At 40.4% G+C, this 16,835-nt stretch overlaps 1 protein-coding gene across 6 annotated transcripts in view; it reads left to right on the top strand.

Annotated features, from left to right (window-relative positions):
• Positions 1–13,060, top strand: part of elavl2 (ELAV like neuron-specific RNA binding protein 2) — a 35,711-nt gene extending 22,651 nt beyond the window's left edge. For 5 of the 6 annotated variants that reach the window (XM_074699167.1, XM_074699171.1, XM_074699165.1 and 2 more), the window contains 5 exons: positions 1,791–1,894; positions 4,143–4,296; positions 5,994–6,219; positions 6,862–6,900; positions 10,402–13,060. In XM_074699167.1, coding sequence (XP_074555268.1) covers positions 1,791–1,894; positions 4,143–4,296; positions 5,994–6,219; positions 6,862–6,900; positions 10,402–10,732 — 854 coding nt within the window. In that variant the 3' untranslated portion in view covers positions 10,733–13,060. The remainder of the gene's footprint in view (positions 1–1,790; positions 1,895–4,142; positions 4,297–5,993; positions 6,220–6,861; positions 6,901–10,401) is intronic. The other variant, XM_074699170.1, reaches the window with a different exon arrangement.
• Positions 13,061–16,835: the final 3,775 nt, after the last annotated feature.

Raw genomic sequence — 16,835 nt, forward strand, 5'->3', positions numbered from 1 at the left:
CAACCAGCAGTCTGTAATAAATGAAGCTGTTAAACCAGCATTTTCAAAAAATCCTTTTCATCTGATAAAAGCTTGAATTGGGACGAGAAAAACTGACTTCAGACTCAGTTGGGGGAGAAATTGGGCCCTTAATGTTATTCAAAGCCTCCAAGTCATTTCACAGGAACGATGCTCTGATTTCAATTTCAGCTCTACATAAAATCCCATCCCCTCCAGACTGTGTTGCTTTTGTCTCTCCCTTGGCCCTGTGGCAATGGATTTAAGCCAGCCTACATCTGTGTGCTGGTGCTACATCAGATGTTAAGTAATCACCAGAGAGATGCACGCTTCCTCTTTGCTTTAAATGTTCTCGCCTTGGCTGCTGCTGCTGCTGCTGCTGCTGCAGCTTAGGCTTTGTGTCGCTCCTTTCCTCCCACTATGGGCAGCACTCGTCTCTGACTGGAAGCTGAGTGCAGCTCTCTGTTTCAGGGTGCATCTCTTCCTCGTCTCTGTGATGATGACTGAGAGTGAGCAAGCTGTTTGTAACCGAACATGTGAAAGGCCTCCCAGTCATGGATGTTGATGCCGCTGCTTCCCGTCGTTCTATAGGAAGACATCACCGTCGGGGTGTGGCGTGCCCACATGCAGCGTTTACTGTCGAACACAGGAAGGAGGGTGGGGGGTTCACCCTGCAGGCTTAAGTAAAAGTGTCATTTCACAAGCTCATTTCAAAGGCTCGGCGTGTTTCTCCTGGCTATAACAGTCCCACAGATGCAAGGTGAAATGAAGTTTATGAACTTTGTTTGATCACTGCAGAATAACCCATGAGAGCAGTGATTCATGGAGGGGAGATGGAAAAAGACAGTATGGCTGCATATAGGGGCTGAGATGGAGCTCAATGCTGCGAGCTGTAATTTGACACTCAGCTGTCACTTTAAATTTTCCTTCACACACTCGTTAAAAAATACATTCAGTGTATATATCTCTGTCTTATCATTGTGCAGCATGTTGAAGCTTTTATGATGAGACCAACATCTGTTTGACTTTAAAGAGTCCGATTTAAAAATCTGTGGATCATGTCCCGACCTTGTGGATTCCCACTACAGCCTCCAAAGAGGCTGAATCATTTCTGTGCACCAGGCCAGTCAAAGTGTTCATCAGAAAAAAAAAAAGTCTTTAATAAAAAATAAGTTGTTTATGTGCAGTTTTAATATGCTGAAGCAGCTCGAGCGGGTGAACTTGACCGGCAGTGGAATTGCAGAGAGACCCAGCAGTGTGGGTGGAGGAAATTGAATTGCCTCTGTGCACATAAAGAGTGGGTGTCAATCTATTGTACATTTTAGAGATAAACTGTGGAGGGAGGGGAACACGTTGAGCCGCGACTGCCGCTCTGTGTCAGAGATGAGCTGCTGTGAAAGCAGAGCAGCCGCCTGTCGTTTTTAATTTAAGATGTCGGTCTAAAGAGTCGTTTTGAGACTTTATACTGTCGCGGTTCGACTAATAGATGTTTGTTCACAATGAGCTTATGATTCTGTGTTCAAGCTCTTCTAAATCAAAGAGAAAGATCAGCTTGATCACTTAATTTATCTGAAAGACTGCCTTGATTCTGTTCACCTTGGACGGTAGAAAATGTATACCCTGATTTATTTGTTTGCTCATTGCGATAAATGATGTCTGCCTGATGAAGGTTTTTTTTCTTTTTTTACTGTCAGGCTCTTGCGCTATGCCATCAAAGTGAGTTTTGTCTTTACACATTGCCGTTAGCGATCACTTTCTATTAAGTGTTTTCTTTTCTGCTCTTGTAATTGCAGGGCAGAGTCTAGGCTACGGATTTGTGAATTACGTGGACCCAAAGGACGCAGAAAAAGCCATCAACACTCTAAATGGCTTGAGACTTCAGACCAAAACCATCAAGGTAAGCCGTGATGTGTGTTTTTCTCTTCCAGGCTAACAAGCATCGACATGTTCATCCTTATCACCACAGAACCACCTAATCAGGCAGTCATATTCCCCCCTCGCTGAAATCTGTTACCATTCATGACTGGTAGCATAAAACCGAGAGACACGCCGCTGAAGACGGGCTCTCAGGGCTGGAGTCGAGGCATAATGAGGCTGGAGAAACGTGGGGTGGAAAGGGAGCCTATTGTTAATCTGGGCACATGCGGCTCTGCCTGGGCCTCAAGTAGAGCAGAACTGTTTCTATGGTTGCATGTGCTGTAGCTCTGCTGTATGTCTTTACAGGGAGGTGGCTGCCATTAGCATTCATCAGGCAGTGTAGCACTCAATGTGCTGCTGGAAAACCTCATTTGCTTGGTATAGTGCTGCAGGATTTGTGGATGGGGGAGCCAGATTATAAGATATTTCTGCAGTGGTCTCAGAAGGAGCAGGCCAGATTCCTCGTCACATCTGCAGAGGGGTATTACTGAAAACGTCTGTGCAAAAACACATTTAGTGATAGGAAATTCTCCAGCTGCACGCTCGGTTATTTCTGTATTTAACGTTTGAATATTACAGCTGAAGATGAGGCGTGTTATGAGCCGTACCTCGTCATTCTCAAACAGCACTCCTCTTTTTCTCCTCGCCTCATTCTCAGGTTCATACCTCTGAAAGTAGAACATGGCAACATTTTTTTTTCCCCATATATCACACATCCAAAATCCTCCAGCCGCCCTGTCAGAAGTGCAAATAAACCCGGCGAGGTAGAGGAATATACTTTGCAAACATTAGCATCAAATGAAGTGTGAAGGTGAGACAGGGAGGGGAGAGGAGGGAGGGGAGGATGAGGAGAAGCGAGGGAGTAGCCTGGCTTTAGCTTCCACGTTGGCTTTGTCAGCCTCCCCTTCAGGGTAGGAGCAGGCCGAGTGTGAGAGGTGGGCCGACTGAGTGGAGCTCTTATCGATCTGAGAGCACAAAAAGGAACCTTTTTTTTTTTTTTGAAGGTTTAATTAAAGTGAGTAAATCCTTTTCATACCATCCATTGCATAAGACTGCAGAGCACGAGCTGCTATAGCACAATTTAAGACTGTAATTAAATACAGCGCTGCTGCTATTCAGGTAATTGACAGTACGGCCGATGGACTTTTCTCCTGCTGCTGTGATTCTCTGCATTAATCCTCCTTCCCCATCCTGAACCCCTCAGCTCCTAGATTCAGTCTGCACGGCTTCCTGCTGCGTGTTATTGTATAAATGTCCACATGACTGAAAAGGGGACAGTGCGCGGGGAGAAGAAATGACTTTATGACTACTCAGGGGTGTAATGATGTATCGATCCACAGACCTGGTGGACGACTCTCTACGCTCTCACTCTGTTTTCTCTTTCCTGGACCAGTTTATGGACAAATGTTGATTCATGCTGCATATTTATCTGTCCAGGCGCTCGGGGCTCTGCACACACACGCCTCTGGACCTTTCAGAGGAGGCTGGATGGGCTGTTTTTAAGAGGCAGCGCCGCAGTCGGTCCTCTGGCTGTAGCCACATGAGGAAATCATGAATTTATTTTTAAATGAGAAGTGTCTAGACAGGCCTGATGCTGCATCCATCTCTGTCATATTTCCAACTGAGATGATGGACAGAAAATGAGTCTCCCAGGGAAAAAAAAAAAAGTTAAACTGGCTGATTCATCACTGTCCATAAATATTATAGGAAGACAAACATGGCGGGGGGAGGCAAATTATTGCAGCGTGTTAACCTGTGGTTGTAAAAGCCTGATCAGTGAAACAGAAAAATGTTAGCTGCTGGGAACATTTGTAAGAGTATCTTTGTCGGTACTGTGTTTGCGTTTTTTAGTCTCAAGACACCTGAGAGTTAAACTCCAGGCTTTATTTGGTGAATAAAGACACTGAACTGCAAATATTTGTGTTGGATGTACTTCATGGATGAACTGCTTTTCCTTTGTAGCTTCGCTTATTACATTTTTCTTTAGTGCCATCAGGATGAACCTTTTTTGTGCAGTTTGCTAAACAAATTGTCAGTGGTGATTAAAAATGTGGCATAAATATTTTATTTCAAGCTACTTTTTGTCATGAGAATCAAAGATTTGAGCCTCCAAACATGAAGTTCAGGCTTGAAGTGGCTCAGCTCTGCTTCTGTGTGTCTCGTCTTAGCTCAAATAAAAGGTGTGAAAGTTCACCCCGATCTAATGTTCGCTTTGTCTCCACCTGCAGGTGTCCTACGCGCGTCCAAGCTCCGCCTCCATCAGAGATGCAAATTTGTACGTCAGCGGCTTGCCAAAAACCATGACTCAGAAAGAACTGGAGCAGCTCTTCTCTCAGTACGGACGCATCATTACCTCACGCATCCTGGTGGACCAGGTGACCGGTGAGTACAGCATGACAGTCCCTCCCCTCTCCTTCTCTTACTGACTATAAATCACAAACCAGGCCTGCAGGAGAAATCAGTGGTGGTTAAATCAGGTCTCCAAAAACACACTTCTCTACTGCGTGTTCATAAATATGCTCAGGGAGGAAGCGGGTGGAAGCAGCTCCGTTTTTCCATCCAGTCTCCTTTTCCTTGTTCTTACAGTCTCCTGCTTTCAGCCCCTTTCTATTCCCCTCCCCAAGGTGAACATGCAATGCCTGTTTCAGGCAGGAAAGCAAATGCACTTAGAGCAGTTATACGCTCTCTTTCTCAACTGTCATGTGGAGCAGAGCCCTCATGAAACACTGATCAACAGAATCTTTCACACAGACATTTCCCAACAGCTCTGTGCTGTGGAAACCCGTAATATCCCTCCAGGCATGCACAATGGGAATGCTGCTCTTCATTTCTCACACACAAACGGCTCGTTTCAGGAGAATTCACTTTGTGTTTTACTCTCAGATTAGAAACAGAAACACACGTCAAGGAAGAGTTACAAATTTCAGCCGTTGTTGAAAAGTGCAGACGCTTCGGTGTGTACGCACAACCTTTAAGAGAAAGAGAGTGTTAAATTTAACAAACTATCAAAACACAAATTAACCTGTCACCTTTTTTTATTTAAGTTTTTATACAAAGAAACAACAAAATAACATTTTCTTACAAGAAAATTCAAATCCATCGTGAGTAAACTTAGTATTTTCAGGAGTTGTAAACAAATAGGATCTCGATAGTTTAAAAAGCTTTTATTTACTTTAAGAGATTGTAAACTCTTAAAACAAAGAAAAAAGAGAAAAAAAAGTTAATTGTTGGTGTGCACTGATTGGATTGTGACAGTGATGGAAACACTTTGACCTGACAAACACGCTGAAGCTGAAGGCTGAGTGACAGCAGGAAGACAAACAGGATCAAAAGCAGCAGTCGTAGGTAAATAAGTCAAGGGTCATAACAAACGTCTGCTGGACGAACTCTGCAAACTTTTGACTTTTTGTTCTCTAAATATCTAAATTAACTCACAAACAAATCAAAGTAACATAGAGATAAGGCTTATCTGATAATGTAAGCTAGTCGGTAAGCCGCTGAACATGTCTGCTTGAACGATGGTTTCTTTTTGTGCAGCTTTTCTCCAGCTCTCTATGAAACATGAGCATCTACGAGCATCTAAGTCTGTCTTTGCTCCTGTTCTGTCTGATGACGACAATATCTCCTCGGTTTGGATGCTTCTTTATGGACAGGCCCCTTTGTCTGGATGCACATTTCTCTTGTGCTGTTTTTTTTTGTAAATATTTGTGTTAATTTAAAAGTCTTTGGATGTCATTTCAGTCTGAATTTGGATCTGGTTTGATTTGCAGTTTCAGACATGTTTATCTCATTTGAGCAAATCTGTAGAAGGTTATGTTCAGAAATCCTTTCGTTTTGCTCATTTTAACACAAATAGCAGAAAAACTCTAAACATGAGGTATTCAATTTTGAGCTTTTCACCATTTCTGACAAGCTTTACTCTGCAGTTCATTACTTCATCATTTACATCACCAAAAATCTAATCAGAGAGTTGATTTAAAAAAAAATGGGGCCCCTTCTTTTTTTAGTAACCAAATGTTTTCCTCACTTTAAGAAAATCTCAGTGTACATCTGATGATATATGTTTCACCTCTCTCCAGGCGTCTCCAGAGGAGTCGGTTTTATCCGCTTTGACCGGCGAGTCGAAGCCGAAGAGGCCATCAAAGGTCTGAACTGTCAGAAGCCGCCAGGTGCCACCGAACCAATCACAGTCAAGTTTGCAAACAACCCGAGCCAGAAGACGAGCCAGGCCCTGCTGTCCCAGCTGTATCAGTCGCCCAATCGAAGGTACCCAGGACCCCTCGCACAGCAGGCACAGCGCTTCAGGTAAAAGGGGCACACCAAAAACCCAACAATCTGATTTGAGCCGAGTCTAGTTAATGGTGCAAGTGATGTCTGAGGCGTTTGAAATTAGCATATAAATAGTCTCACAGCAGTGCTCTGAAAATATTCTGTGTTGGAGCTCATCAACACTCTGGACAGAATAAATCATCCCCATTCCACATTTTCAACTTTGCTGTGTTCCTCCTGTTGCACATTTTGGCCTGCGACACATTTTAGCAGACTTTTGACAAACACACAAATGAGATGAGTAATACACTGGTGGCTAAATCATTAGATGGTCCAATAAATGAGTCTCTTTCAGGACAATTCGTCTACTTGTACTAATTCGTCCAGGCAGTAAATGTGGAAATGAACCCGTGGGAATAAAATCTGCATATTCTCACAGAGTCTGCTTTTTTCATTTCAACCGTCAGTCTCCTGCTGGCTGCGTTTGTGTAGGTCGGACACGGAAAACAGGTCCTGTCAGCAAGTTAATAAGAGCAGTCTGGGGATTCACCTGACTGTAAATGATATCAGAAGTATTACTCATCTCTGTCATCCTGTCCAAAAGCATCACCAGCTTCATAAAAAGCCTTCTTTACAATCACACTAATGCATCTGTGTGCTGCTGTTTGTGCTCCTCAGGTTGGACAATCTGCTGAACATGGCCTACGGTGTCAAAAGGTAAATAGATTTTGTGCTTTAATTGATCCTGAGGGAAATTCAGACCCATCATGAGGGAGCTGATGGGATGTATTTTTTCTCCTTTTGTTTATTTTTTCCTGCATGTGCTCTTGGCAACGTTGCGTAGGTAGTTAACGCTGCATAAGGTGGCCTTGATTTGATTCGAGGAAAAAGCTTTTGTGTGCCCGCATCAGTGGCTCTTTTACAAACAAACATACATGCATTATCCAGCCGGTGTCGGGCTGTTTGTTTTCTCAGGGAGTGATGATGTAAATATTTAGCGTGTGTGCGACGTGCAGAGGGAGAGCAACACATGCTCCTGGAACAAACCGGTGAGAAGTGTCGCTTAAGATTTCTGCTCCTCTGACCTGAGACAGTATCTTCCTCCGCAGCATCACAGCTGAGGTCTTTGAAGATCTGAGAAACCTATCTACATCTTTTTATGCTTTTTGTTGCGCCAATATTTCATCGATACAAGGATGACACAGGCCGAGACGTATTGATTCACAGAAACTATCCAGTACTGAATAAAAGACTAAAATATATATCCATGTACTTCCTGCTTTTAAATGCCGGCACTTTTGTTTTGTTGTTTCCTGATTCCAGTCATGGTATCACAAGAATTAAATTAAATTTGACACAAATTTATTTTTGAAGTAGCCAGACACAGTGCAAGACTATTTAGCAGGAATTGCTACATTAAAAACAAAAAATAAAGCACAGAAGTTTACACATACCTACTTCATACAAGGTAAAACACAGACTGTTTTATAAGGGACATGTTGATCAATACCATCAAAATGCAACGTCTATTCAACTCCGCATTAAATTATGTAATCAATTATTTTCTAAACCAACAGACAATGTAGCTCTCGAACAGAGGAAAAGCTGCTCCGCTCTTTCTGGTTTTTCAAAGAACAGATAAATATCCACACAGAGTGAGAGTGTCCATAAAGCTCAGAAAAGAAGGTTAGACGCAGGTTTATGTCATCTATAAGGTCATTATTGTTATTATTCTGAGCGGCTCCTCTGCAGCCGTGCACACGTCTCATATTTCCTCTTAAGTTTTGACAGTATTGTGACGCCGTAGTTATCCACGGTACGTCCTGCCGTTCAGACGCAAGGCTTAACGTCCTACCTTTCTGGAGCTGAACAGTTCGTGAAAACATGCAAGGTGATTTACACATGATATCAGTTTTACATCAGACATTTGTCCCGTGTTTTGCTGAGCTTTGCAACACACCGGATTGATTCAGTTCCTCTCTGCTTTGGGATGATTCAGGTCGGCTTAGGTTGTAACTCGTTTGTGACGAAATGAACATTTTAATAAAAGAGGAAACACATGAGAGGTTGGGTTAGTGTTTATTTAACTAGCTGGACTAAGTTATATGAAATGAAAAAGCTGACATTCGATCTATGATTTTTTAAAATTTTTATTATTGTTAAAACAGGAAAAAAAAAGTGTGCAGCTTCACTTTTTCCCTTAGTTCACTTCTGTATTCTACATTATATAAGCCAGTAAAGCTGCGATAAGTTTTGCTATGTAACTTCACTTGTTAGGAAGGTGTGAGGCGTTACATAGCTGTGCACACACTCGGTTCCAAAACTACCATTTCTGTTCTGCAGGAAAAATCTCCAAATGTGGAAATTTATTTGCAAGTTTGAACATTTGTTTCGAATTAAAACAAATAATTCTGTTGTAAAAGTATGATACGCAGAAAGTGCTTTGAGTTGTTTCTCAAGAAAAGAGAAGTAATTCAGCAGCTGACTGTCTTTTTTTAATAGTGTGATCATTTTGCATAACTGGCGAATGAAAAATCAATAATTGTAAGAGCATCAAGCATTGTTGATTATCGAATCGTGAGCTCAATTATTGGATCAAATCAGGGAATTGGATAGATTAACCACCCTTTGCACATGTTGCACAATCATATCACATTTTTCCTCTTCTGGTGATTTTTATCCCTGATTTTTCAAGCTCACACTGATGTAAAAAAAAAACACTGTTGCACCACTAAACCCTGTGTTGTGAGCCTGCTAGATCCCACCTGGGAACAGACCCGCAGATTTACTCCATCTACACAAAAACTCAACCAGAAAACTACAAGTATTTTTCTTTCAAACAACTTAAGCTGAAATATCTAAACTAAATATCTACTTTCTACAGGCATTTGACTCAGACTTTCTTTGAAAATACTAAAGGATAATTCTTTAACTTTCTTAAAAAAAAAATCCTGAGAAGCAACAGAATCAAACTAGCAAATAAGATTTTAAAGGAAAAAACAGAAACATGATAACAGAGTTTCTTTGGCAATCCTGAGACTAAACCATCAACTGAAGCTGCCTCTTCAGATGTGTTGGAGGTGCGTTGATCATAAACAAACTTAAACTGTCTCTTAAACTCTCGGGCTGTGTCTGTTGTGCTTTACATTCCCAGGCAAATGAAGTTTAATGTGTCTGGCTCTTAAACCAGGTTAGTGACAGTGTTCCCCTGAAACGCTTTAATCTCAGCATTATGTCACAACATGTCTAGATTAAAGCGTTGTCTCCACTGCTTGTCTACATAACAAAGGACAGAATTCCTCAGTCTCTTACTCGCGATTGCACAAAATTGCATACTTGTATTTTGAGCTTCCTGCTCTCACCTTGATCTATTATGGACAGCCCTGTCCTGTTTTAAACTTTGTTGCGTCAGACAGCTTTCAGGATTCGCCAGGATACCAGTTTGTCTAAGTTGAGTTTTATAAGAATGCCTTCCTCGAGTATGATTGAAGTCCAATCCCCTGAAAGCTCAAAGGCCCATCACGGGCGACAATAGACTTGTGATTTTCTCTTCTGCCCGGCTCATCGGCTGACGTCTTGGTTGCCAAATCTCTCTGCGTGTCCTTGATGCTGGGAGCACACCTGTCATGGTGGATGTTCCCTGAGAGGCCAACTGGAGCAGCTAATCTTATGTGACACCTGCTGCAATAATTCATAGGCTTTCCATGCACTTTGAATTTTGTTTCATCAAACTGCGAAACCACATTTACCAAAAGCCAGGGCTTCTGCGTGACTCTTTATTTCAGGCCTGGCAGCGTTTTCAGCTTGGATGTGGTACTTATTCTAATTAGGCACCTTCTGTTCTTGGATAAATGCTTCTTCACTCGGGTCTTTGTCGGCACATCATGAGCTCAAAAAGAGCAGATCGTAGTACAAGAAGGTGGCTTTGTTATTCCTAGGCCTGGTCTGTGTGCAGTCCAGGATGATGACAGTTCAGCTTCTTCTTTTCTTTTCAATAAGGATGATCAGAGTGCCCGTAGATTAAAAAAAAAGTTTTGTTTTATAACTCTTCAAGTTAGGATGTCTGCTTTAACTGTAGAGGAAACGTTCCTGCTCAGAGAGATCTCTGGACACTTGTCAGATTTAGTTAGTCTTGTTTGCACAATCTCATGTCTTCTGAAAGTGTCCACTTTGTCCTTGTTTTTGCTCTGGCCTGAAACCGTTACCTCTCTCTTACAGCAGGTTCTCGCCCATGGCCATCGACGGGGTGACCAGCCTGGCTGGCATCAACATCCCGGGGCACGCGGGCACCGGCTGGTGTATCTTCGTCTACAACCTGGCTCCAGATGCAGATGAAAGCATCCTCTGGCAGATGTTCGGCCCGTTTGGTGCCGTCACAAACGTCAAGGTTATCCGCGACTTCAACACAAACAAGTGCAAAGGATTTGGTTTTGTCACCATGACTAACTACGACGAGGCGGCCGTGGCCATCGCCAGCTTGAATGGATATCGCCTCGGGGACAGAGTGCTGCAAGTCTCGTTCAAAACCAACAAAACACACAAAGCCTAATACCCACTGAGATTGTTTCTAGAAAACTCAGCAGAAAATGGAACCAGAAAATGGGAGCGCATCGCCCGTAACTTTCTACATTAGTAAAACAGCTTTGTAAATCAGTGTTACGAAGACAAAACAATATTTAGCGTCCAACAATGTGATTTTTTTTTCTTCTTTTCATTGCTACGCTTTGAATCTTCTTGATCTACTTTAAAACAAGAAAAAAATCCTGCAGGTCTGACTGCCTGTGATGTTGAATTCTCTTGCTGTCTTGACAGATGGACCATCTAAAAACGTTACGATAGGTTTTGTCATTTTGTTGCACTTCTGCTTTGAAAACCGTAAGTCTTGTAAGGTTTTGTGTAGTGATTTTCTTTGTGTTAATCTGTGTCCTGATTTTTGCCTTAGGTGCGTTCTGCCTTCAGTGGTTAGCGAGTACTTCTTTTGAACTCTTTGCAGTTTAGTTGATTTTGTAAGTATTCCGTTCATTGTAATATCAGTTGGTTATTGGTTGGCTGCATAATGTTGCTTATTGTAAACTTAACGGATAAAAGACAAAAAAAAAATTCTTAAAGCAGTACCTTGCCAAAGAGCTAAGAACCTCTTTGATGTGGGTTTAAAAAGCATCTATTTTTATAAAAAGAAAAATTTGGAGAAACTTTTTACTGGACCTGGAACAAAATATTTTGACTTGGATACTTTGAGAAATATCTTCATATGACACCTTGTGAGCTTTTGAACTTTACAGGAAAGTTTGCAGTGGTTGAAATTTCTGGGGAGATTTATGATGTAAAAGATACCTTTTGAGATCTTTGTATTATCTTTAGATTATAGAATCAATGGCAGTGCTGGTTTCATTTGTAAAATCATCTGTGGGTCCCCCCGTCATCCTGATCGTTCTGACTAGCGACTCGCTTTCCGATTTGATTTGGAAACGGCCTAAAAAACAAACCAAGGTTTAATCGCTGAAAGTGCATGCAAAATTTTAACATAAAGGAGGAATCTCAAAGGTCTACGGGGGGATCAAAAATCAGTTCTTCCTAAAGGATTCCCTTCAGACAGATCTCATGGTGTTTGTGGTGTACCTACGATATATCATTAGGCTGATTTTGTCTTAATATTGACCAATAAGGGTTTTTACATACTTTGTATGAAAGTTGGAGGACAAGCCGGTAAAGGCAGCAGCTTAAGAAAAAACTAGTCTGAAGAACAGAACGGATTACTCCTGAGCTCTGAGCTCTGTAAATAAGTCCTTTTTTATGTTGAGTATTTGCCAGACTTCTTTTGGTTCTAGTTTGGACTTCATCGGGAAGTGTGATCTTATATATTGTTTCTCTTTAATTTTATGGAGTATGTAAGGTCCTTTTATTTTGAATCTTTTCCTTTTTGGTTTTAAAATTTGCCTTCGGTTTAAAAAACTTGATTTCTTGTCCCATGGACTAGCATTACAGTGCATCAAATTTGTTGGTTGTTTGGTCTGTAGATAGTCTTGCTTCGTAAAAAAAAGGTATTAAGAAACTATAGACATATGTTTTTGTTTTTTATATATAAACATTATAGATATATATTTATGTGGTAAAGAATGGATATAAACCACAGTTTTGAACTATTTGATTAGTTTGTTTTTTTTCATACTCATATATATACGTAATGCATATAACCTGTCTTTAAAATCGTAAAAAGGTGTATATTGCTTTATTCACTTTGGGGGAAGATCAGTGAAGCAGTTCCATTTAGCAAAATTTGGTTGCAAGAGTTTGTCGAACAACATCTTAACTCATGTCGAACAAACAGACGGAGGCCGGTGGAGCCTCAGATGCACTGAATACTGCACCTGCATCCTGCTTGGCATTTAAACCAATTACTCGTCATGCTTCCCCTCAATGAGCAGTGTGCTATGCATTATATAATTCTCTTTGCGACTGCTTTTTCTCGTTTATCTATTCCTTCTTTGTGTTACTTGTAAAAGTTAAATTTAAGTCTAGATGAGTTGTGATACTTGCTGCTGTGGGGTCGAGGGGACACTTTTCATGCCTGACCAGCCGTCGATAAAACTTTTCTTTCTTTCACGATTATTTGGTCTTGACAAATGTGCTGATGGTCTGGCATGAAAAAGTGTTCCCTCCCACCCCTTTTTTTCTCTCAATTCTTAATATGAGAATGATTATTTATTTGAAGTTGTATAGTCTGACTCGGTTCACGGCATTTTTGGAATAGAATATCTTTTGTTGAGTATTTAAAAGGATGTACATGTTCTTTACTTTGTGTTTGGATACTTTGAATTTTTTCCATGTTCAGTACATCAATAAATAAGTTGAAGGGCAATGACGCTTTGTGATTGGATCCTATCATTCCTTCTTTTTCTGTTGGATTTAAATTGTAGCAGTAGTTTCTTTTTTTTCTGCCTGTCTTTGTTGTTAAATCTAGTATTGTCTGTTTTAACCCTTCCTTTTTCAGTGTGGACAAAGCGCGCAACCTTTTGCTTCATTTGAAAAAATCCCCCCAAAAGTGACAAACGATCTCTAGTGCCTCAGCAAACCAAAAGACAAACTGTTCTTTGAATTCATCTTTAATTTTCTTGAAATTGTGTCACACTTGTGCTGCAAAAAAATGAAATCTTATCAAGTGTTTTTGTCTTATTTTAAGTAAAAAATGTCTTGTTATACTTGATACGTTGTTTCAAGTTATTTAAAGACAAATCTGCCAATGAAACTAGAAAAATTTGCTCAAAAATTAGCTTACAACTAGAATAATGTCTTAATACAAGTAATTTTTCTTTTTTTCTTTTGTTGGCAGATTTTTTTTGTTCCAAGCAATTCAGACCTCATTTTTGTCTTTGAATAAGTTGAAACCACATTTTTCTGGACTGGTCAGGTGAAAATGGCTCATAGTGAGTCTAAAAAGTCATTTTCTACTGATCATAAGACAAAAACACTTGGTAAGATTTCAGTTTTTTGCGGTATAAGCTTAACTCTAGCATTGATGATTTGTAAATTCAAACACTCTGGTCTAAAGTTGAATCTCAAACTTCAAATCAACTTGTGTTTTTTATCTTAAAGACAGAATCCCTGCACCGTTTGAAAAGCCTGATATTTCAAGCTTCTTCAAAATGTTGATTTGCTGTGAAATTCTCAAGTTATCACAACAGATAACAGGGTCAGAGTTCAGGCTCTGTCTTGGATGTACTGTCACAAAGAGCAGCACAAAGCTTGAAGGAAAAACCCTGATATGGAGTATTGATTTTTTTCTCTATTTTCCTTTTCTTTTTTTATCTCATGCTCCACTTGAGGCAGACAGCCTTGCTGAAGATGAAATGGCCTGCTTTGAAGTGCGCTTCCCCACTGCGCAGCCACCTCACACTGCCCGACTGTCATTTTTAGGGGCATTGCAAGGACGCAGATGGAAGCTGCTGCAGAAACCACTGGGCCTTTTTTTTTTTTGTAAAGAAAGCTTTTAAGTGTTCAGAGTAAAGAAAAAAAATCCAGTGCGTTTTGCGGTTTAATGAAAACAATATTTATGGCACGCTCAATCATGTAGTCATTTCTGAACTGTGTTTGGCTGGCAGAAGATAAGGAGGCTAATCTGTTCGCTGCATAAAAAGCTTTCTGAGTCGCTCCGATATTTACTGTTCCATTAGCCTGCATGTTAGACCAGAAGTAATCTTCCCTGACAGCAGTTTTCACTATGAAAGGAGTCGTTCTTTCAGTTTGAAAGCATCCTTATGTCGATGTTAAGGTTGCACGGCAGTTCTCGGGTTTGTTGTGCTTAACTGGAAACAGATATTGATGTGAGGGGCTTTGGCTGAGTGACAGCGTATTTGGCTCTTATCTGGCATGTTTGAGGCTCCTCTCCCTGCTGGAACTGGTCTTATCATGGCAGACAAGTTATGTGATTGGGCGCTCTCTGGGTATATGTTGTGATTACGAGCTGCTGGTAAAAATAGGATTAGCTTTCAGCGGCTAATGGCCATCACAGATGAGTTGGTGTAACTTGATGTCACATCCTTCTGGGCTGTTTGACGTAAAGAAACCACTTCAGTCAGTGGGTTTCTGATTGCAGGGCACTGAATCATCAGAGTTTTGACTGGGGGTTGAAAATTACTTTGACTCCTTTTCACAAGCTTTGGACAAGCAGTCATTCAGATCAAAAGAATCAAGTGTAAGTGATGGAAAAGAGCCTTTAACTTTGAGGAGGACACCATATTATCCAGAATGACGTCCTTCTGCTTGCAATGGAAAGGCCTGAACACTGAATTATGCTTTGATGGATGATGCCAAATAAGGATTGACCCAGATCTTAAAGAGGAGAGTTGTTGCTGCTGCACGATGTGGTCACTGTGACACAGTGGTTCTCATACACTTGTGTTAGTCATAGCCGAACAGCCTCAACACAAACCTTAAAACCATGTCAACAGCATACTTTAGAAGCTCATCAATCTTAAAAACAGAATATAAACTATCAAATTACCCTTTATCTTCAGTTATTTTCCTTCGTTCTTCTTCAATTCATCTTAAATGTAGCAATAGCAATCATGCATGACTTTAGCATCTGTTACAACCACTTGTCAATTACTAAAGGCTAATTCTTCTAGCAAGATTTGCTAATTCTTAGCAAGATATAAACCCTACCCTTGAGTTATTTAATGGTCAGACATGCTTAAGCTTATAGTTAAATGTATTTTAGCTAGCTTTAGCTTCTCTAACCATTAATCCCTAACTCTATCTAAGCTATTTAAAAAGGTGGGGTAAATATAACTTCAACCGTAACTTATTAATGTTAGCATTTTATTGTTATCTTAGTTAATTCAACTAACTTTCTGTTCATAAGATTATGTACTACTCTTAAGATAGCTTATTATAACAATTTAATGTTTAGCTAACTTTTGTTTCTGTTTCTTTTAGCTTGGTTTAGCTACTGTTTTTAGCCATTTCAGTATCCACTCAATGCCATACACTGAAAGTATTTAGCATCCTATAGCTAAATGGACGGTAATTCAACTCTATATCCAACACTCTTAGCTAACACCTTCAACTGTTTACCCATTTTAGCTAACTATAAGATGACTATAGCTTAGTCTTGGTTAATTCAACCGTTTACTCTTTGCCTTGGGCCATTCCTGTGCACAATTTGTGTATTACTCTTCAGCTAGCTTAGTTAGTCTAGTAGTTAACTCTAACTTTCCCATTTCTTTTAGCGATGTTTAGCTATTATTTTTAGCCATTTTAGTATTCACCCAATACCACAAGCTAATACTTGTAACTATTTAGCAACTTCTTTAGGCTAAATGAATGATAATTCATTATTGTTAGCTATTTCAACTCTCTGTCTGACACTATAAGCTAACAAATTCAACTTTTTTTGCCCATCTTAGCTAACTTTTCAATCATTTCACCCATTGTTGGACAAATTTCTGGAAACTAGTATTTTGTGTAATTTTTTTTCCTGCTTCTTCAAAATGACTGGCTGACTTTAAAACCAGGCATTGGCTGTTTGGATGAAATAGCAGCTTACTGCTGCGCTAGCAATGTGTTGTTTGGTTTAGAGCTCCTTGAAGAAAAATGTTTTTATTTCCACAACTAAAACTCTTAATGCATTAGGACAATTACATGAACAAGTGTTAAAGTAATCAAAGCAATGAATTTAAACGAATTTGTCACTGACGGTACTAGTTTCATGTCCGTTAACTAGCTAGCAGGCTAGCTTTAGAACTCACTTGTGATACAGTTCAATTATTTCCTCCAAACCTTGAGCACAAACTGATGTTGCTGGTGGTGTTATCCACCAGCTAGCTAAGAAGCATATCATCTTAGAATACAAAAAGCACAGTATAACTGATCTACCTGTGTTGACTCTTTCCACCTTCTCTCCATAATGGCTGCGTTTCCTCAGGTTTGTAGTCACTTCTGCTGTAGAACTTTCTTTTAAAGACCTGACGTAGCTTTGACCTGCAGATCACACATGACCTGAATGTGCAGCATCGAGCTCTGAGAGTGTGTACTCTTTACCTCTCCACAGTACCCACCCTCACTTTTCCTACAATAAAGAAAAAGGTCACACAGATGGTCCTCTCCATTATCATGCCACCCATTTTCTGCCCCCACTCTCGCAGCCCTCTCTT

This window comes from Halichoeres trimaculatus, unplaced genomic scaffold (genome assembly GCF_033239565.1).
Source record: "Halichoeres trimaculatus isolate MK-OKI-2021-1 unplaced genomic scaffold, fHalTri1.1 fHalTri1_scaffold_22, whole genome shotgun sequence".
NCBI classification, from domain to species: Eukaryota; Metazoa; Chordata; class Actinopteri; order Labriformes; family Labridae; genus Halichoeres; species Halichoeres trimaculatus.